The sequence below is a fragment of the Macrosteles quadrilineatus genome, unplaced genomic scaffold (assembly GCF_028750875.1).
Source record: "Macrosteles quadrilineatus isolate MER2022 unplaced genomic scaffold, UCM_ALF_1.0 Scaffold_8__2_contigs__length_117827958, whole genome shotgun sequence".
NCBI lineage: Eukaryota > Metazoa > Arthropoda > Insecta > Hemiptera > Cicadellidae > Macrosteles > Macrosteles quadrilineatus.
In genome coordinates, this window is record NW_026542601.1 from 81,503,517 (window position 1) to 81,526,620 (window position 23,104).

General features: G+C 33.7%; 1 protein-coding gene across 4 annotated transcripts in view; it reads right to left on the reverse strand.

Moving 5' to 3' along the window:
* Positions 1-23,104, reverse strand: part of LOC129000766 (uncharacterized) — a 461,656-nt gene that overhangs the window by 73,389 nt on the left and 365,163 nt on the right. For 3 of the 4 annotated variants that reach the window (XM_054427757.1, XM_054427755.1, XM_054427756.1), the window contains exons 4-8: positions 7,822-7,912; positions 6,354-6,559; positions 4,524-4,662; positions 3,329-3,758; positions 1,465-2,861 (exon numbers count right to left, since the gene is read on the reverse strand). In XM_054427757.1, the coding sequence (XP_054283732.1) occupies positions 1,465-2,861; positions 3,329-3,758; positions 4,524-4,662; positions 6,354-6,559; positions 7,822-7,912 (2,263 nt within the window). Of the gene's footprint in view, positions 1-1,464; positions 2,862-3,328; positions 3,759-4,523; positions 4,663-5,046; positions 5,082-6,353; positions 6,560-7,821; positions 7,913-23,104 lie in introns of those variants that run through there. The other variant, XM_054427758.1, reaches the window with a different exon arrangement.

A 23,104-nucleotide genomic window follows, 5' to 3' on the forward strand; every position in this document is an offset into this window, starting at 1 on the left:
ATTTTAAACTTTAAGACACACATTACGTAAAAAGAGATACTCCATGATGGGAAATTATTTAATGATTTTGGTTTCACACTAAACTTATTAGCTTTTTTCATCAATCCATGATAAAAATCTCACAGGAATTTTAAAACAATTGTTTTCAAGGATGCAAATAGTATTTGATCACTATGGTGTAAAATGACTCTTTTCAGCTCGAGCTCAATGAATGAGCAAGGACACTTTTTGCCCATGTGATGTACTATATCTTTTATCATGCTACAACATCATTTAAAGAACTAAGTCAGGAACAAAACAAAATCATGTAAAGATAACCTCTCAAAACGACTTACAACTAGTTTTCAATCTATACTATAATATTAGTAACGTTTGCGCACAATGATTTCAAAAACGGCCCCTATGATTTCCTCCAAATTGTATGGAAATATCTTCATTTTAGGATAAAAACAATATCCATGCTAGGCTCTGTTCTGGGAAAAGTCATTTTTCGTTAAAAACCTTTTTAACATTAGTCTTATGGACTGTCAAACAGCAATTGCAGTTTTACAAAAATATAAACAAATGAATTGTAACATATGCTTGTAACAAAACATCTACAGTACAGTAGCAAATTACAAAATACAGTAAACAGGAAAAGGGCATTCCTATGAACGCCATTTGATCATTGATTATATAATACATTTTGGGTGTATGATGTATTACTAACCAATTAGTTACGACTGTTTAAAAACTTAGTCTTTTACCGCTAGACATTATACACTAATATTGAATTAGTCGTAATTAGTTGCGAGGTTCCGTAATCCCACTGACTAACGCAATTACGGTCAACAGATGTTATGTATCGTAAGTTTTTATATTGAAGTTTATTTTAGAAATATTCAATAGATTGCTCGTCCACATGAAAAAAGTTTGTTAGGTAAATTAAGAATGAGTGAATGTCTACCGAAAACGAATTGACTTTCCAAATTAATTAATCGTAGAAAAAGTAAAAATATTTGTAGACTTATAGGTTTTATTTGTTTAACCTCTTGAACAAATCAAACACCTGGAGCAATTCTCGGTCCCCTGGTACTTTTGCCAATGAAAACAAGCAGCTGTTTAGTAAGTGATTCAATTACCCCATCTATTACAGTGGTCTTGAAAATGAAAAGCCTCAAAATACCTATGACAGATACTAGGCCATAATTTTCTTTGTGTGGGTACTACTGGTATCAATAAAAAATTACAGTTTTATATTAGGCCGGTTAAGAATAGTTGTTCAGAATATTTGATAACCAGAGAAATCTAACTATTGGCATTTTTATTAATTCACATTTATTCTATCGTTTGTCGAAACTGCTTTGTTCTCATTTATTAGTTCTTTTTATGGGACAGTCAGAAAAATATACATTACTTGCTTATTCAATAGACTGATTCTATTTTTAAATTGAAAAAAGTTAAACCCAATCTTACTATACTCACATCTCTACTTCTACTATTTGAGTGTTGATTTTTGTGATTCCTGCTGAAGCCTGCGTCCATTGAGCGTGTTTTGAGGCTGGACGTTGGTTCCTTGTGAGGCGGAGGGTCGGGGCAAGGTCGGTTGAGAAACTTAGCTCCAATCGGATCACTCCCAGGCGGCTCCAAACATCGATAGAACGGCTCCGGAACCGAGTCTGCCTTTCCTCTCGAGGTTCTCACTGGGCTATTGCGCAACACATCATTATACTCGTCTTCGTCTTCTTCAACAGGGGAAGGAGGAAGAGGGCCGAACTCATGCTGAAGGACTTCCACCATTACATTAAAGTCTCCAGGCGGCTTGTCCACAATTTCCTCTTTGATTTTACTTTCCTCCTCAACAACAGGAACAACCTGAACTTCACTAATTTCCGAAGCGGTGAGCCAAGGATCAGTGACTACTTCCTCTTTTGCAATTTCAAAGCTATTCACAGGTCTGGTCACACTCGTAAATGAAGGTGATAAAATATCCTCCGACGAACTGTAATCATCCGTTTGATCTTGTTGGAGTTTGAGTATCAAAGCTTCTTCGGTTTTCGATGTTATCGAGTCGACTACGCTATCACAGCTTTTACTGAGCTCAGTCGATTTGTCGTTTACATCTCTATACTCTAATGATACCTGAGTGCTTTCTTCCACACTCTCCTTGGGTTTTTCGCTCAAGGATAAAACAGGTAAATCATCCATTACTTGCACACCGACGTCACAAGATTTCACTTCTATTTCTACGCTTTTGGATTCCTTTTTCACTTCTTCCACTTTTAGAACTTCTGGTATTCTCACTTCTTCCACTTTTAGAACTTCTGGTATTCTCACATCTTCCACTTTTGGAACTTCTGGTATTCTCACTTCTTCAACTTTGGGAATTTCTGGAATTCTCACTTCTTCCACTATCTGGAGAGGTTCTGTTCGGCAGGCTTCTTCTATTGTCAACGTCGGTAACGATACAACTCTCACTAAGGCAGGAGGGGTGGGAGGTTGAAAGTCCGGCGGTGTTTCGTCTAAACCTTCTATCAGACCTTCTTTTAAAAGAGATTTTATATTATCAAATGTTGAACTACATCTTTTCAGTTCGTTCAATTTAGAATTAGAGTTGTGTGATGGTGATTGTTGAAGCTTTTCTGTTTTGCTTGAAGCGAGAGGCACTGGTGTTCTCTCTTTCCGTCGGCCCTTCCTGATGACATAGGTTCCACTGGCACTGAGGTCGGATGCTGACAGTTCTGGTGGTAGGAAGCTGCCGTCATCAAGCTTGCCAGCCGAAGAGTCCCAGTCACTGAACGGAGATATGGAGCCATCCTCAGTGCCCGTGGGTGGGTCAGGCCAGTCATCCTGGTCTTTCAGCCGCGAGTTGGATCCTGTACCTGCACAAACATGACCAAGCTTCAGTCAATGCATATTTTGTATGTGCAAACAATTCCTAATGGGGTATTAGTAAATTACTTGATTAATTTAACCTTTGCACTATGTTACATAATGTTATAAATTGAACGATTGTACTTTTTTGTCATAGGTTAAAAGTGCTGATTGAAAGAGAGTAACAATATGTGTTACAGCTTATACAGTAAGAATAATTTGAAACTTTAAAATATACGTCCCACCTCCACATCTTAGAACACGAAAATCTAGTCCACCAACATTTTACACATTGCTTCAGTCAAGGCCTTATATATTGATCAAATCTATCATTACAACCATATGCAGTCATTCTCCATAACACATGAGCTTGCTAGGGCCTACATAATTTTTTTATGTAGAAGTATTTAAAAACATGAAATCAGAATTATTTTTTATGATTATCTGGACCATTTAACAATACAAAGCTTCTTACTCGATCTGTCCGTTGATTTCCTCCTCCTTCGCCCGACAACCTTGGTGCTTCCTGGGGTCATCAAAGCTTCTTCGTCCAAGTCCAGTGGAACTTCCCAAGCGATACTACTTCTCTTGGATGTAGGCGGGGGAGGAGGTAACAGTTCTTCTAGCGAGTCGTCAGAAAAGTTTGCATGGTCGTCATCTGTGGTCTCAGAAAGTGTTTTCAGCGGGACCTCTCCGTTTTCCTCCTCCGGCGTTCTTCTCCTGACCTCACGGTGACGGTCGACCGCTGTGGGGCAGGTACGAGGGGGGAGAGCGGCGGGGCCGTACGCAAGCCACTGATGGGAACTGTCGTAAGGGAGTGAACCGAACTTGTTGGACGGGTGGTGGTGTGGGTGCGTTGAAGGACTGTTCTCCCATCCAAATGGCCGCTGGTGCCTCGTCTTGGGCTGGAAAAGATTAAACTTTTTTAGACTTTTTCCAAACAGTTGATATATTTTTAGGTTAAAGTGGGGTTTAATTGGAGGTAGGACACACAACTTGACTTTGCTTACTCTTTTTAACCATTTAAATTAAATTTTACATCAACTGACTCTAAATTCATGGTGAACCAAAACCTGTGTACATTAGCTTGCTCGGAGCTGGATACTACCTTTGGGTCGACGTTAACTAGTACCTTTATAGTCAATGCTAGTACTTAACTGTAATATGTACAAACATTTAGAAAATCCAGTATGTAAAATTTCATGCTTCAAATGGTTACCTCTAACTACAAAACAATTGCTTTAACAGGGAAGAGGTAGAATGTATGTGAAAGAGTGCAGAATATCTAGAGATGCTTAAATATCTTTCACCATGCTTGAATTCTTTATTTGAAGTTTATTTTTGGTGATCATGTGTTCATATTTTTTAGCGATATTTGAAGACATTTTCCAATACGATTAGTAAAAAACACGAATGGTGTTTACATGTTAGAATCTCGAATCTGATCCCATGCTTAAAATATTGCATTTATGGGTATTTTTAATATTTAAAATTTACAGTACAGAAAACAATACCAATACATACACAACTACTTTTAAGAGACTTATAGCATTGAATATGTGTTATTGAATAATACCACGGGCAAAATGCTACATAGCTTCTAATATTGCCTCTTAATTCCTGTACTTTTATATAATTACACCATGTTTATATCCACCAACTATACTCACCAGAGTTGTCTGTGTTGCGGTGGTAACCCTGCTGTCATGGCTGCCAAAGTGAGGGCCGAGCGTGAAACTACTGACTTTACCATGTCCATGTCTAACGCCCGTACCTGGCGCTCTCTTGGTGGAGTTCCCAGGAGAGACCCTAGAGTAACAAAAAAATAAATAGGTGCACCTGGAGGAAAAATGTAATGTATTTAGACCTAGGCTTGATGTATTAAAGTCTTAATAAAGGCTCACAAATAGACTGTACATCTATAAACAGAGCTTTGTCAATCAAAACATTTTAGAACTTGATTGAATATGTAATTTTGGGTCTATTTCATTTAATATATTAACTGTGCAAAATACAACTTCCACTGTAGTTGGTTTTATTTTTGTAAAATTCTGGATTTTTGTCAAAAATTACCCCAAGTGTTATCATGGTAATTTGTTAAACAAAGCGGTGTATCGTTGTCATTTTCTTAAACATATTCTACTGCCTCTTAAACATACAAGCCTTAAGTAAACAAATGATACCTGGTCTTACCAGATAATTGTAGACACTTTCATTGTACAGACCACAACTACGGTACCAAACTAAAATGAACAAAGCATTATCAAACAGCTGTTTCACATATGGTTAAAACAGCTGATCATACCAAGCAAACAATTCATTAGTCAGATATCTCATATACTAAAAGCTCACATGCAGCTATAGTTCGGCCGCTTAGAAAACGACCTGCGCGCTAATGCTAAACCAATGTTTGAGGAGGTCGCTTTCTAAGCGGCCGAACTATAGTATAATGATTACACCAGTTTAAGAGTTTACCTTGATTTTTTTCATAATTAATTTGATTTGGTATGATTGTTATTAAATCGCAATAGTTGACTGTTTGTGTTATCAATAAAACCAAAAAAGATGTTTAGCCTAATGGTAAAAATTAAACAAGTAATTTAATGGTTATTTACAAACATTTATTGATTGAACATTCGGATATGAACATTTGCTTATGTAAAACATATTATGTAAATTAACATAGGGAGCACAAGTGATTTAGTTGCATCAGTTTTCTATAGAGAGCAGCAGCAATGTTCAACACAGTGCTGCCCCTGGTGGTTGTATTTAGAACTACAAATACCTGAGCTATAGGGAGAACTGAAACTGAACACAGATTGAACAATATTTCTAACTTGTCTGTAAATTAACTGATATGGATAGAATCTAGTTAATTTTAGAATCCATGCACCTAAACCACTATCTAATCCTTCTTTGACCCCCTTGATCAAATAGTTAAACAAATTACAAACAAAAAAACAGAAGTTTCATAACTTACAGCAACCCATTAATTTAATTAATCATAACACAATGTAATAAAAAAAATGTTCTTATTTAGTGTTTATCGACAGATAGCAGGATTTTGGAATCATAAATTGTATAATTTTAATCTCTCTACCAAAACCATAACATGGTATAAAATTGGTTCTATTTATAAATCATCTTTTAATGGACAAATGTTGCTAGAGTTGTGTTCAATTAGGAAAATGTCAATGCTTACAGTTTAATTGTTTACTTTTCATTTTATACAATGGAACAAGTAGAATAAAACTTGTTAAAATGCAAAGCTTACAGTGGCATGGATCATTTCATTTGTTAATCACTGCATGGGAAATATTTTTGCTCTTTGAGTAGCTGCTTGGTCCTTAATTTCAATAATAATATTACTGTACCAAACATCAACCAACAACAATTTTCGAGATAAAATAACCATTTGTTAGTTAATTGATTTACTTTTTTCATGTGTACTCAAATGACTTGATTTACTTTTTTACTTAACTATTTATTTTTATATTTACTTAGGTAGAAGTGTTGATATAATCCTCTCTGCCTCCTCAGGTGGGGGTGGAAAGTCCGCCAGTTCCGGGGGTGGAGGACCACATGGCTCCGGTGTCGGGGGCAGCTCCTCTCCGTCAGGTGGCGGGGGACGGAAGTTGAGCACGAACTTGGCGCGCCGCCCGTTCATACTCATGTACCCGTCGTCTTCCGACAACTGTGCCCGCACCTGAAGAACAAAATAGTTGAAAAAAACTCTTAGCTAGTTTAAACTTACCCCTAATTTAGGTCAAACTGTTAAAAAGAATGTGTTGATAACATTTATATGTTGTGTTTCTTGTGCATATTGGTTTCTTGTGTTAGGTGAGTTAATGGCTCAATCGGTAGCAGGAAGGTCTACTAATCATGCACAGACCCGACCCATGAAGCAAATGAAAGTTTAAATAAAACCACCGAACACATATATCGATTGGGATGGCCTCTGAAATTCATTATTTGAGTATACACACTAGTATGTAAGATTATAAACAAATACTGTAGGTAATTTTTGAGGGAGGGGGGCGTATCTCATTTATCCATTTTGGTCGTTCACTAAAAGTCAAGTAGGCTACCGTACTGTATAAGAATTGATAAAGATAAAGATTCATTGAAATTTAACCAAAATACTTTTTTGGAGCCTGAATTATCTCTGGCAGGTTCAATATACTTGTATATTTATGCATAAATTACATATCTCCCGTTCTAACTAGTACCAGTGACTATACTGATGTAGACTTCCCATGATCTATATGGACCAGTTTTTGTCACCAATTAATTCCCATAAAAAAATAGAATAGTTGTGTGAGCCAGTCACAGAATGGGCTACTGTCTAAAATTCTATTTTCTACTGTATTTTTTGTTGCTGATCAAGTTTATGGGTAATAACAGTTGCTAAAGCTCACAATAAATCATTCCACTTGGTCAAAAAGTTTGTATATTCGAGAGGAATTAGTAATTTTGATCTGTTGTCGGTAGCTCGCATCAATTTTAACGATTTTTATTTTAAAACATTGGATATATATATGGCAACTCAATAACTGAGACATGCTGTGCTGATGTTTTGTTGACCACATGCCTCTCCTTAATACTAAATCAAACGGTTTACTTATTTACGTACTGAAGCACAGAAAACGTACTACTATACCCAGAATGCCAACCGCATGGTAAAAAGCATTAAGCGGTTTGAGAGAGCTTTGCCTGTCAATCCGTAGGCAGCGCCACCAGCGTTGCCATGCAATAGCATAGCAACGCTGGTGGCACTGCCTACGGATTGACAGGCAAAGCTCTCTCAAACCGCTTAATGCTTTTTACCATGCGGTTGGCATTCTGGGTTATAGTAGTACGTTTTCTGTGACTGAAGTCACTTATTAACCTTTACATTCAACTTACTGATTTCATTCAGAACTTTAAGATGTTATCTTAAAGGTATGATTCTCTAAATGATAAATTTACCTCTCGCGCCGCCACGTTGCCGTTTTCCAGATCGTCGAACTCTGACAAAACCTGGTCCAACAACTCCAAAGACCTCTGCACCTCATCGCTCCTGTAAAGGAATTCTTTGTTAATACAAGATTATGGATATTTAGATTGTTATTATAACCATACCTTTAAAGAATAGTGTGAACTAGAGTTTAACATGATTCTCTGGGTAGCTGAGTGGTTATAGTGCTCGTCTTCAAATTCAGGGTTCCCACAAAAATATCTTAAGTGAATTCCTTGACTTTCCCTGACCTTTCCTGGCCGTTTTATGTAAATTTCCCTGACCACGGTTTATTTTGGATATTGTCAGTTTTCTTAATCTAATATATAAAATTCTCGTGTCACAGTGTTTGTCTGCAAACTCCTCCGGAACGACTTCACCGATCGTTATGAAATTTGGTGTGTAAATTCTGTAGGTATGCGAATCGGACGTAAACTATTTCCCGTTTCGAAATTCTTAAAAGGGCTCCGCCCCAGTGGCTCTGGAGTTTCCCATGTTAACCTTATGAGAAATGGAATTAATGAATCTTAACAGCTGTTTCAATTAAACAAGATGGTTCTGTTCTATGATGTTAAATAGCATTAAAGTTACAAGGATTACCAACAGGGTGCAGCACTATTATTTCTTTTACATTTATGACAATAGCTAATTTGCAACCAAAAGGTGAGTGAGCGTGGCGAACGAACTTCAACCTGGAGGCGAGTTAGCGTAGCGAACGAGCTAACCTGAAGGCAAGTGAGCGCAGCGAACGAGCTCCAACCTAAAGGTGAGTGAGCGTAGCGAACGAGCTCCAACCCATAGGTGAGTAAGCGTAGCGAACGAACTTCAACCAGGACGTGATTGAGCGATGCGAACGAGATCATCAAGAAAATTAAACCTAACGGTACTTTCTTTCCATCGGTCTGTCTTAGGGGAAACCTATAACTTAGGCGATACAAAGTTCGCCGGGTCAGCTAATATTAATTTGAAACTGTTTTTCTTTGTGACAGCTAATTTGAGAGAACGGCTGGACGTAGAAACTCGGTAGGGGTGTCTAAAGAAAGGTCTTGGTCTGTAGATGAGCCATCAAACGAGAAACGTGGTAAATTCCCACGGGGCTCTGCCCCAGTGGCCTTTAAATTCCTATCCCATGTTATTCTTATGGAGGAAAAACGGGGTTTTTGTCACAGCTAATTTGAGAGAACGGCTGAGTGTAGTAACTTGGTAGGGGTGTCTAAAGAAAGGTATTGGTCTGTATGTGAGCCCTCAAAAGAGAAACAAAGTAAATTTCCTTGGGGCTCTGCCCCAGAGGCCTTAAAAGTTCACTCAGCAGTTTTGTTTACATTATGACCATATGGATAACAACACTACTTTGAATGAACCAGCTGTTAATGTTAAAATTGTATTCAAAGGTCTACTGAAACTGTCAAAATTAAATGTTTACACATTTTTATTTATGACTAGCTGTTGTACCCGTGCTTTGCAACGGGAAGCGGACACAAAATAAAAACATTTTAATCTTTTACATCTGTTGCATATAATAGTTGCACATCCACCAACGCTTTTAGAAACAAAAATCAACTTTTATGGCCGATGACTTTTAAATCTGGTAAGTAGTGGATACCACCACTTTGGTTTTGATTAATTTTAAATCTTGTGTAGGCTGAGAAAATAATAAAATAATAAAATAAATATGAGAAAAACTGACCAAATTTCTGAATAAAACTTTGGCATACATGATTTACCTTCATCTCCCTCTAAGCGTCCATTAGAAAACAAAAACCATTAGAAATGTCACGCGATTTTTTACAATTTGGCAGTTTTTTATAAAAAATGCTATAAAAAATTACAACGATGACTTGGTGTTATAAAAGTATATATTTTCTTAAAGTAGATAAAATGGGCTTACTTTTGATATAAAATTTGTTGGCCTAAATGTCTGGTATAATAGTTTGGTTTGGGTTGAAATCCAGAAAATAAAAATAAAAAAAATAGGTAACGAGATTCGTACAATACATTTAGTCATCAGTAATCAAACATCCAAAATATACATTTTGTTCAAAATTTAATTAGGAAAAAGAAAATATAATATACTTTTATGGGGTTTGTATTGAAAATTGTAAGGATATGTGGAAAAAACTAAAAGAATGTACCCGTGAAAAGTCACTATTTTGTCATATGCATACGGCAATCCATCAGAGACTCTTCCTCATTGTCCTCCTCCACAGGGTTTGGGCCTAAGTCAATGTCACTATCAATAATATCTTCATCAATATCACTAAGCCTATTACTAAGTAATTCTCGAATGTCATCGGACCGCAAATCACTCATTGTTTATTATTAAAAACAATCCACAACACAGACAAACAACAGACAACAACATTCACAACGTAAAAACACACGAACATCTGGAAAAAGAAGAAAGCTGTAAAAAAATTAGTTCGCAAAACGGCAAACATTTGTAGTTGTCATGAAGCCCAGAATCTCCCGGTCATTTCGGTATGCTCGATGGTCCGAAACAGCCGATCGTAAGCGAAATATACGCGCGTTACGTCACGTCTGCAAAGTCGTCCAAAATGGTCGATTGACACATGAGGGTCAAAAAAAGTCATCCAAAAATGGACGATTGTCGCCTAGGGGTACATATCTTTTAATTTATTATTGACATTTTAAATTTCAATGTTGAAGGTGCAAAAATACTAATTATTAAATTTAAATGAACAATTTTTTTATTTCACTCTTTTTTATATTAAATCACAAATCCTTCCATCTTCAGTTTCTTCACTCACAATAAATCATTAGCAAAACTAAGTCAGCGGTTATAAACTTTAGAAATATGGCTGTGCCTTATCAATACAGTCTTTTGAAATATTAAAGAAACTATATCTAGGTACTATAAAGAATTTTAACCACATAATTTAGCATTAAAGACAGCAGACAAAACTAATATGATTATCAAAGCATCGAGGAATAAAAAATGTAATAGCAAATACAGTATATGATTAATTCCATCTCTGATTATACTCTACAAAAGTATCAACAAACAACTTAATATACAAAACAGTTCTTTTAATCAGTTCCATCGTCCATTACCTGTACATTTTGACACTTACCATTAAGTAAACATAGTAACAGATATTTCATTGATTTTAGAAAAAAAGAACACTGTGTACTGCTTAGTTTTATGATACTTTCCTTGGTTTAATTTAATCAGTGGTGTGGCAAAACACAAATAATAAATGTGTCAAATAATGTAAATGTGAACTGAAAGCTATCTTAAGATAAAATAAGAGTATTTTGTATTACCATTTGATAATTAAATATAGTTACACATATACAACAAATTTTAGAAAACAAAAATCAACGTAGAATTTAGTTATTGATGATATTCTTTAGTTTAATTTAAGCATAGGTTTAGCAAAACACAATAACCTAATTTACCTAAATATACATATAAAAACAATGTGATGTGCAAATTATGTTAAGTTAATCTAACACATGTTAAGCAGTTAGAATTTATTTAAAGTAGCCTCCAAATTCATACAAAACCAATAAAAGGTTACAGTACCTGCAGACTGCCTTCACACATGGTCCTGATTTTTAACCTTCAAGTTCTGGATCTGATGATGGCAATATATTTGCCGTAACGTACGTAATCCTACTGGATTAACAAAACCCACAAGGCAGTCTGCAGGTACTGTAACCTTTTATTGATTAGCTAACGTGGTTTAGAAAAACAACTACATTATGAAGTCATACAAAACATCTATACATTGTAATTTTCATACTGTTTCCATGAAAACATATCAATAACATTATTTTCATAACTTAAACGCTCTAAAAAATCCAAAGCAGAGCCGGAGTTGATACAGCAACGGTTATAGAATCTTTTTTTTCTATGATCATTGTCATAGTTTTAGAATAAATAATCCATGATAAAAGGTTAGATTAAAATAAACCTACCTCATAGTTATGGAAAATATTATATTTAATTTCTTTGTATCAGCTGTCTGAAATTGTGAAATATGCAGTTTAGCAGTTCTTCTTGTTTACATTTAAATGTCAAAGCAAATGTAAACAATCATTGTTAGTGTTCTCATCGCAGCCATGGAGACCAATCAATATTTACTTTTAAAATATTCACCTCAGAACTTTTAAAGCCAAAGGTGCAAAGCCTACGGTCAGTATCGAAATGTGAATAGTCCTATAATGGTCCTTGATATGGTAGCTATATTTTTGCAAAATTTATGCCCAGTTGGTTCAGTAGTTTTTTCACCTATTAGTAACACACATACAGACAGACACCATTAGATTTTTATATAATAGTATAGATTTTAAATTGATTCTCCACTGCATGGCAAGTTTTTTATAGTTTCATCAAAATGACGAATTTATGATACGTTTTAAATGTTTTGTTCAAAAATCTATGCTTTATTGCTCTTAAAAATTTGAAATTATGAAATCAGTGCGACATTTTAGTGTCAAAGGAACATATAATTATTCCTTATCGGGTTAGCTTATACATATTGTAAGGTTCAAGAATATTATTGAATTCTGCTTGGATCGAAGTAAGAATGTTACTGCTTTCTGGAGAATCAGATATTTTTATCAAATACAAAAAAGAAAAAAAGATTAATATGCCTCCCGCTGATAAAATTCTGTATTTTTATCCATCTGTCCAAAGATGGTGATTCACTGATACAATCCAAATACGATCTGAATGATTTTCCCAAAGTAGATAGAACCAGTTATTTTAGTAAAATTGACCCTTTCCATCAGATGACAGACCAATAAGAACTCCTTTCTCCATATAGAGAAAGAGGCTTTAACATGAACAAAAGTCATTAACAAGAAACAATTGTAAGACTCCTGAAAAGCCTAGTTTTGGGCAACCTAAAGCCGATGAAAGGACAGAAAATATTGAATTCAACAAATTCATCAACCATATTTTTTTAGGTACACTATCGTCTTACTCATAATTATGTTTATCCTCCCTAAGATTTTAATAACTTCACTCTATCCATGGCAGTTAGCTGAATTTACGTAAAACCTCAAGAGTAACCGTCGATTTCGACGGGATTCACCTAGTCTATACCTATATATAAAAGGCAAAGCCCTCACTGACTGACTGACTGACTCACTCACTCATCACTAATTCTCCCACTTCCCATTTACATAGGAGGCTGAAATTTGGTACACTGATTCTTTAGGCATTAAATAGGAAAACTAAGTTGTTTTTATTCTGATCGGACTCTCGGGCTCCGCCCCAGTGGCTCTGGAGTTTCCCATGTTAACCTTATGAGTACTCATATTTAAATGGAATTAATGAATCTTAACAGCTGTTTCAATTAATTAAACAAGTTGGTTCTGTTCTATGATGTGAAATAGCATTAAAGTTACAAGGATTACTAACAGGGTGCAGCACTATTATTTTTTTAATTTATGACAACATTTAATTTGCAACCAAAAGGTGAGTGAGCGTAGCGAACGAACTTCATCCAGGACGTGATTGAGCCATGCGAACGAGCTCACTTATGAAGTAAAACGGGGCAAAGCCCGCGGGTACAGCTAGTTTAGATATAAAGTTAAGTATTTATCACTTCAAAACATCTTTTTTTATTTAATACAACCTCCAGTATCCCGTACACCTCGTTTTAGCAAATTTCTTACATAGGGAATTATCTATTACTGCAGGTCTCATGGTAAGACCTAGACCCAGGAACGATTTACTTTTTTGTTTTGGCGAATTTGTTTATTCCACACTGGGCAACTGTATCAAGATTTCAATAATAAACACTCCTTAAACACTTTACATCCAAACATATTCCCTGTAGCCAGCAAACCAATGTAGCCTACTTATTAAAATTAATGTTATTTGAATAGGAAATAAATCTGGTTAATTTTAAGGAAACATTTTCGTAGAAATCCAGCTAGGTAAGCTAAGTGGAAATTCGCGTAGACTGCAGGATTGCTGTGGCGGGGGTATTTATTAATACAACACTAAATGAGAAATCAAATTCTAAATACTTACATCTCAAAATAAAACCCCAAACAATTAAAAAGGGAATGGGTCATTTTCCTATCAAAAAGTAAATATTGCCAAAAGTTTGAACCATATTTAGTACTGCAAAACACTCATAAATGTATAGTTTTGATGTATCACTAAAGTTCTAAAAGCAACATTAAGAATATATGGAATGATTATGTTCATATTCATTTCCTCACGCTGATCAATAACTTTATTTGATCTAATAAGCAGAACTGAACTTCTCAACTTGATCAATTAGTGGGTGAACTTAACTTAGCCTCTCCTCGACATGCGATCATTAGTTTGATTAACTCACTGATTACTTTCCAATAATCAGTTCTCTTGAGGTAAATGTAACTGTATTAAGTAATCTAACTACGTAAGAAATAATACCTAGGAGTTTCAACAAATTACTTTCTATTAATTTTTCTTATTTTGTGTCTTTTATACACCAGTGGCATTTTTTATGATTTGAAAGAGAACGTTTTTTAGGAGTCGTTAAACAGCATACAAGATGTGTACACACTCTCTCGGACGCCTTTAATATCCATTTCTTAGGTTAAAACAATGAAAAAGATCACACAAAAAATGGGTCTAAAATGCCTGTTCATCTAGACTCAGATAGACAGACAGAAAATTAGGTATTTTAGACCCATGTTTATACAATGTTTTTTCATTGTTTCAAATGAAGGAATAAATATACAAAGCGTTCCAGAGAGTTTGTATACAACCTGTAATTAGTTTAATTTGCATGTTAAAAAAATATTTTAGTTTGGTCTTCTATATTTTTTTGAGAGAAACATTTTATAAATTTACTTTATAGCTATTCAGGAAAGGCATCAGTGGCTTTTTGGCTGCCCAGTTTAGTACATTTAAGTTGTAAACTTTTTAAATTGTAAACTTGGAATCCTCACAAAAAATAAATATTTTTAGTAAAAAAAATATTTAAAAGGTAGTTACGATTACAAAATTGAAAAAATGTTAAAATAACTGTTTTAAAATGTGACTTTTAAACAGCATGCTAAAGGAATATTGCATTATAAATATACAATTCCAGTCATGTCTAAGTTACAGGGAATCCATCTTGCAGCAAAGAGGTTAAAAGAAATAAAACACCAAGATACAACTCACAACCTAACTATAAACATAGCAAGATATCCTTCTCACTTGCATAACCAGTTTAATTTACATGGCATCATACAAGATCGGATTAATCAAGTTTTAGATTGACATTGTTTGGATCAAGTTCCTAATATAATAACAACATTGTTACGGGCTGAATTAATGTCACATTGTGCCTGCAATATTGTGTAACACTAAAATGGATGTATCACAACCTCAGAGGAATTATTCTATCCATATTGTTGTATAGATAATTGTCTAGTAAAGGATAATTTTAGTTTTTTAAATTGCTACTCAGATGAAAATCTGCAATAAGATTGTCTGATACCAATCATATTAGGAAGTTTCCTTGATATTATGTAATTAGTTGTGGTTGAAATACTGGTTTGCATTTTTTAAACACAACCCAAATTAAAAGTACTTTGAGACACATTGACAAAGCAAGCTTATTGTTGGTATGTATCCCTGTTTTCTTTACTTCATTGGCGATCAGCTGATATGCATTGTTGCATACTTATCTATGAAAAAAGTAGTGGTAGTGAATTAATGGATAAGGACCAATACGTATTGTAAATAAGACTCAACATGGTTTTTCCCAAGCTCTAAGGGTTTGAAAAAGTATATTACGTTACTAGTCCGGTAAACACGGTTTGGACGAGTGACGTACGATATTTTACGCTAAATCCGTACAAATCCTTATATATTACCACCGACTAAAGGTCTAACAATCACTAGTCATAACCTCTAAGAGAGGTTATGTTTTTGTTTATAAACTAACCACTCTCACTCATTGCCAAATACAGTATATTCAGCTGGCTGGTTGGTTACAGTACGTAATGAAACCCCATTTGATTAAGCTGCAACAAACAGCTGTTTTCTGGACTAAATCATTCTCTGGGAAGTTCGTCAAAACAGTGTAGTGTGGCGTAAAATACTTTTAAAGTAAATAATTGGTTTTCTGCTAAGGAAGGTTTGAAATTAAGTTTACAGGTGTGATTCTACTATTATCACAGGTGTGATGGAACAACTATTATTTACAAGTACAAATTTAAGGAAACCTAAACCCTAATAAACAAAAATACCCCCGCTGCAGCAAACCTGCAGACTAAGCAAATTTCCATTTACCTGATTAAATTTGTATTTCAATCTAGGTTTATCAAGTACCTAGGTATGCTACTACAGGGAGGGTAATAAACTGAGTTTTTAGCAAAATATTAATAGCTTAGTATAAAATAAATAAATTTACCAAGCTTGATCAAAATATATCCATAAACAAGCAAACTACAACAGTTAACTTCTCCTTAAGATTAACATGGGGATTTTAAAACTACAGGTTTTTTTTTAATTTTCTCCATAACCATTGGGCGCATTACAAATTTCAATATACTTAATTATTTGTGTTTTAAGCTCTACAAAATGGTTTGGAAAGAAATAAAAAAAACTTTAATTTTGAGAATCAAAAATGGGAAAAACCAATTTTTACGTCATAAAACCCCGTTTCCATGGTCCGATCATGCTGGTTTGCGAACTAATTCAAGTTCTTCAAGCCAAATTTTATCAAAATCGGACAAAAATTAATCAAGCTATCGCGTTCACGGACATATACATAAATATAAATTTGAACGAATAGTTTTTGGCATCTGGGGACATCAAAATTGAAAAAGTAAATCGGTCCCGGGCCTAGGTCTTACAGTGCCTATGGTAATAACTACTTCCCTATAGGGAAATTCGCTAAAAGTCACTAGTTCGGGCCTATGAGAAGTCAGTGGCTTGTAATGGTACAAAACTGAACTGAAATGCCCTTGTCTGTCCAAGCCTTGTCCAAGCTTAAAAAACAGCTGATCTTTCTCAGTAGCCAAGCTACACGGATCATCCCCTCCATTCTACACCCACCATAGATTTTATATTAAACTTATAAGTATACAAAGTACATTGTTGTCTTATTGAAGTGATAAGGGATCTACGTGATTGAGGTTATTGTACCAAGATTAAAAGTATACATACTAAATGTATAAAACCGAGTTTTTTTTATTAAATTCTTTTCTGTATAACGCTTTAATTAACCTTAGTTTTTTGTTAGTCCATTGTCAATATATTAATGAAAAGAAGTATCTGTATGAACATAACCTAAATCTCATAGAATAAAAACCACCGAGTTTAAACTTTGTTTCGTACCTCAACAAGATCTTTTCCACTCGGTAAACACTAAGCATATTTGATGCATTTCTCAAAACAACATTGCCTCAACATCAACCTCATCTCCTCGCAACAAAGGAAGGTTGATTAAAGACTCAACTTGATACAACGATGTCAACTTTGACTAAACAGGAAATCAATTTCATTTCACAAACTCTGTTGGAGGAAACGACAAGTTTGCAACTGACAGTCTCGAGAAGAAGCATCTGCAGGAACAAAGTTAACTTTACTGAAATTATCTTTTGTGAGGTAAAGGAAGAAGCGTTGTTTATGTTTGTTTGACATTTTCGTATCTACTGGTTTCAAAGGAACAAATAGTAACATTTCAAACCAATATGCCCTGATTCTGTCTTTCATGCATTGGACAGTTTAAAGGTATACAATCTCACCACAACTAAGCAGGAATAAATGAGTGTTACTAAAACAGCTAAGACAATTCAAATATTTGCACTCTGAAAACATTCAAATCAGATATAAAAGATAAGATAAACTCCAATACATGATCAGACTCAATAAGAAAAAACTAAATCTGGCTAGAAAAAATAAAATCACATTTACATTTACAACCATGGTTGTAGATATTACAACTTTTTATTGAACTGGGACGAAAGTAAAGGTAACTAAACCACTATTATTTTATATTTGTCTTACCAGTTCAGGGGCAAGCCACAACAATGAGTAAATTTATATTTTCTTCTGAAATACACGGAATAGTTTAGATTAGCATTTAAAATCTTAGCTAAGATACATACTATTAAGCAGTTTGATTTCTTACATCAAATATGCATTATACAAACTCCTTACTCCTTTATGTTTTAGGGAATAAATAATCCTAGAACGCTATGAAAAATCTTTACTAAGTGAGATTTAACAATAACATTTACATGAAAGTTGGTAACACATTGCAAACGTGGCTCTAGTGAAGCCTTCTGTAAAGTTTTTGTGTGGCTTCGGGATTTTCTCCAATAATGTATTGTTACTTTAAAGTAATTTCTTAGAGAAAAATAATAACATTGCAAACGTAAAATGAGTATTTTTCTGATGTTAGTCAACAAGATATTTCAGTTGAGTTCTAGAACTCATACGTAGAATGTGAATCGAAAAAAAACACTGATTCATTAAAAAATCTTCTGAGAAAAAATAAGAAAACGAATTTTGATATGCAAAAAATAATTGGAAAGATAAAAAAAAACTCCTCCGATCATCTTTTGTAATTTAACAACGTCTAATTCCCTCATCAGACGAAATGTAAGCAGTCATTTGAAATAATTCAGTTTCGCCAATTTGCAATCAGGTGATTCTAGATTAACTCGGCCCTGGTAATCATACACGAATAAAGAAACGGCAGACTACTAAGGTCTTTATTTCCTATTTACAAAAATTAGTTGCGGATTAAAAAAATATTTCTGTACATATAATAATATTGGTTAAATAATGCAATTCATTTGCATTCTGAACAGACGACTGTCTCAAAAATACATTTATTCACTCCATGTTCTTAAGGTATCAAACATCATTCTAAATTATGTATGAAATACTCTTATTATATTTCACAAAGAGGAAATCGAAGAAGCAAAAAAAAATGTCCCTAGACAGAATTTCGTTGCATAGAAATTATCTATATACCGGACCAGATGTCCCATAATACCCCCCTGGTAAATTTTTGAACGGCTGTATATATTCAAACGAACTTCTATACACTTTACTAGGGTAATGTAAAGAACAATTACATTTGGTACTTTTGGCGGTATTTTGAATTTAATTACTAACAGGAAAAACATATTCTAGTTAAGCTGATTGTTTTAAGATATTGTTTTATCTCCTCAAAATTAATGGTATTAAGTAAGTAAAAGGCTTTAAGGCTGTGAGCTTGAAAAATAACCGATAGAGATATTTCAAGTACTGTACGAACTGCTATTGAAATATCCCAGATTTATAACGTTTATCTAAATTAAAAAGTTTAAAAATAACATATTTTCCGATTGTGTCATACGGAAAAATAACGATTTTGGTTATAAGACCATAAAATTAAGAAGATTAACTGAATTATTTCTACTATAGATTTTATTTAATTTACAAATGTATGTTATAATTGGCATATACTTGGTACAAAACAAAGGTAACACTCTACCTTGTACGTAGGCCCTACATATAGCATATATTTCCGCACCAATATTCAATATGAATTTTTTTGAACAGAGTCATTATTTCTCAGAAAATTAGTCTCGGATGAGCTAACTACATTAAGGCCTAACTAGGCTATCTTGCTCGATCCGGAAAATGAAGAGAAAAACATAGTTAACGGAACGAGGGAGGCCTAACTCAATCTGTGGGGTGGAAACATTAACTAGGCCAATATGGCGGGTCCTGCTCCAAAAAGGTCGTTATTAAAAATTCTAAAATTATGTTACTGTCCCTTTAAGCACACAAACAATTCCTAAAGTACCGAATACACTTTATATACTATGAAACAGTCCATTCTAAGCAAATTAAAAAGGTTTCCGAAGAACATAATATGGTTGAAATAGATAGAGTGGTTTTTGCCACTCTTATTTGCTTGTAACTGATAGCTATGAATTCGTAAAAGAGATTCTATATAATAAAATTATAGCTTTGTAAAATTATTACTTTTTAAATTGGTATACATTAGTTTTATATCAACGCAGCTTTATTTAAATCGGTATATTTGTCATTTGTTGGTTCAATAAGGTAAATCTACAATTTATTTTTATCATTTGTATACATTATTATCTTTTATGTCTATTAACACAAATACTCAAACCAAATACATTTATTGTTAAGTTTAAAACAATTAAAACTTAATTTAGGATTACTAAGAAACTTACATGGTTCCAGTTTCTTACTTAACGAGCATCTGGACTCTTACCTGAAAAAAACACACAATTTAAAATTGGTAATTTACATCAAATTTTACTTCATAAAAATGCAAACTTTTTATTAGAGTTTTACTTTTGATTTTTTTAATAGAGGTCATTTATTTTCAACGCTAAGTAGTCAACGATGTTTACAGATTTTAGAGAAAAAATTTAGAAAAGGCCTAATACCATCGGTGTTTAAGTAAATCCGTTTTAAATGTGGTCATATATTTGTGTAATAAAGTTACACAATGATGAATTTGTATAACATATCTAATCTAATCTTAAATTTAATTAGTTAGGGTATAACATGTTGTTCAAAGTTTTTACACAATACAGGGTGTCCCGGAACTCTCTACCAATATTTTAGGGCATTGTTCCTGGGTAAGAAACATATCTAAATATCATATTTAAATTGTCCGGAAGTCCTTATTTACTCAGATAGCCGCCATTTTGTTTTTTTCACTTATTAATTTTTTTCTGAAGATTGGTTAAACATACGAAGTTGAAACTTTGCACAAACATTTAGGACAACTAGACAAAGCTAAAAAAAAAATTATAAGGATTTTTTAAATTCATAAAACAAAATGGCGGCTGTTTAAAATTTTGTTTCTTAAATTACTCGAAAACCGTTGGCTTTACAAAAATTTTACAAGAATAACTTTTTTAAGGCAATTTTATTACAAATCGATCGACACCTTAGTCTCTAAGATCAGACGAGTATTAACTGCGATATGGCAGTTTTAGTGATACGTGACCGCTTTCAGCATGCGCTGCAACTAATATCCGGCGGTCACGTATCACTAAAACTGGCATATCTCAGTTAATACTCGTCCGACCTTAAATATTAAGGAGTCGATCGATTTGTAATGTAATTGCCTTAAAAAGTTATTGTTGTAAAATTTTTGTAAAATCAACGGTTTTCGAGTAATTTAAGAAACAAAATTTTAAACAGCCGCCATTTTGTTTTATGAATTTGGAAAATCTTCATAATTTTTTTGTAGCTTTGTCTAGTTGTCATAAATGTTTGTGCAAAGTTTCAACTTCGTATGTTTAACCAATCTTCAGAAAAAAATTAATAAGTGAAAAAAACAAAATGGCGGCTATCTGAGTAACTAAGGACTTCCGGACAATTTAAATATGATATTTAGATATGTTTCTTACCCAGGAACATTGCCCTAAAATATTGGTAGAGAGTTCCGGGACACCCTGTATATCATAATTTTATTTCTTATTTAAAACATAATTTCCAGCAAAGCAACAACAATAGCACTTCGAAACAATAAGTTAAATGCTGCAAATAGAGTTTCCGCAATTGTCTTAGTTTAGTTTTAGAAAATTACATCATCAAGAGAGGTAACAAGGTAATTAAAATGCCCAAGAGATTACCCTTCTAGAGGGAAGTGGTTGGTAATTATATTTGGTTGTTACATGGTAATTAATGGACAAATTACGAAACAATCTCGCCTTCTAAATTCTTAACAGTAATATTTTACAAGTATTCCACTTGAACCTGTGAATGGTTTCAGGTTGGAGTTTTATAAACTGCATTTTGAAATACTGTTTTGAATATATGCATCATAGGGTGGTAAATTTGCAAGGCTTTCCTAAATTTGTATCTGTAAATACTAAAAGTTAAATGCCATTTAAAAATATGCTCCTTACTTAAACACTATTTTATTTGGATTTGTAAAAACACATTATTGACACATTTTTAAACTTAATCATTAAAAAGTAAAATTATAGTATGCAACACGAAAGTGGCTTATTACTGCTAAGTTTCATAACTAGCCAGATCATTAGCTAAAATACCCCCGTAGCAGCAAACCTTCTCCACAACAAGTCATAAGCAGATACGTAATTTATCTATGTAGTTGATGACTGATTCATAATTAATTAATTTTGACAGTTAAATACTTGCCAAGTGTAAATTACATTGCACGTGTAGTACTTAATTGGGTGGGTCAAGAAATGCAAAATCAGGTTTTAAAAGCCTACAATAAAATAGAATTTACCAAATTTTGTAAATATGTGTCAAATCAAGCAAACTACATAAAGTTATTGATTTATATCCAGAAGGTTTACATCGAAGACAACATAGTGCGATTAGTACTCATGATATTTTAGTAACCAACAGACGTATAATACAGTAATAAATGAATAATCACTAATTTGAATGCAGAACAAATATTTTAAAACATTGGATTTGGCCGTTTCTCAAATTTATTTTAATAGTAGTAGATTCACACATTTAATGGAAATGTCACTATAACCGGGGAATTTTCCCTACGGAATTTATATGTTTTATATAATTTATATAACTATAAATAACAAAATTAAATAGGACTGCAGTCGTTACCACATCGTTAAAGTGTAAAATTCAAAACTAATTCTAGCTGACAAATTGGTCACGAACTTCTTGGATTCAAATGTTCATAGTGATGGCGCTGATTCGGCGAATAGTACTCTGAGTTTAGCGTAGTCAGGGGACAACACACCAAAACTACTTTATATAATATTTTATTTATTCTTTATGAACTAAACTGATAGAAGTAACTAAAAATGAGTATATACTTTTTCGTCATACTGCAGCAAAACAGCAGTTTTTAATGCATGCGTCTACCATACACCAAGTAGCACTTTTCCTCTCTAGGGAGTAAAAATCAGCTGTTGTAAACCAGTTGTACATTTCGATTGTGGCAGTCGAGTCGATCAAAATTTTTTATCGACTGATTTATTGCAAAAAATCTGAGAATTTTATTTCTAATTTTATTCATGGACAGGATTCTAAAAATACGAGCCATTACAAGGAAATCTAAAATAAATATTTACAGTGCAGAGCTTGTGTAAAACTCAAAATTTTCACAACTATTTATTTATTTTTAATTAATTTTTTAATAAATGCCCAAGCATCCGAAAAAATATCTAAATAACAGTAGGCAAATTTAATAAATGTAACTTAATGATAGAAAACTTTGATTTCCTATCCGTATGAAACACATCCGTGTTTCCGTGTGTGTGTGTTTCGTGTTTTCACATTACGGACGTGAAGAA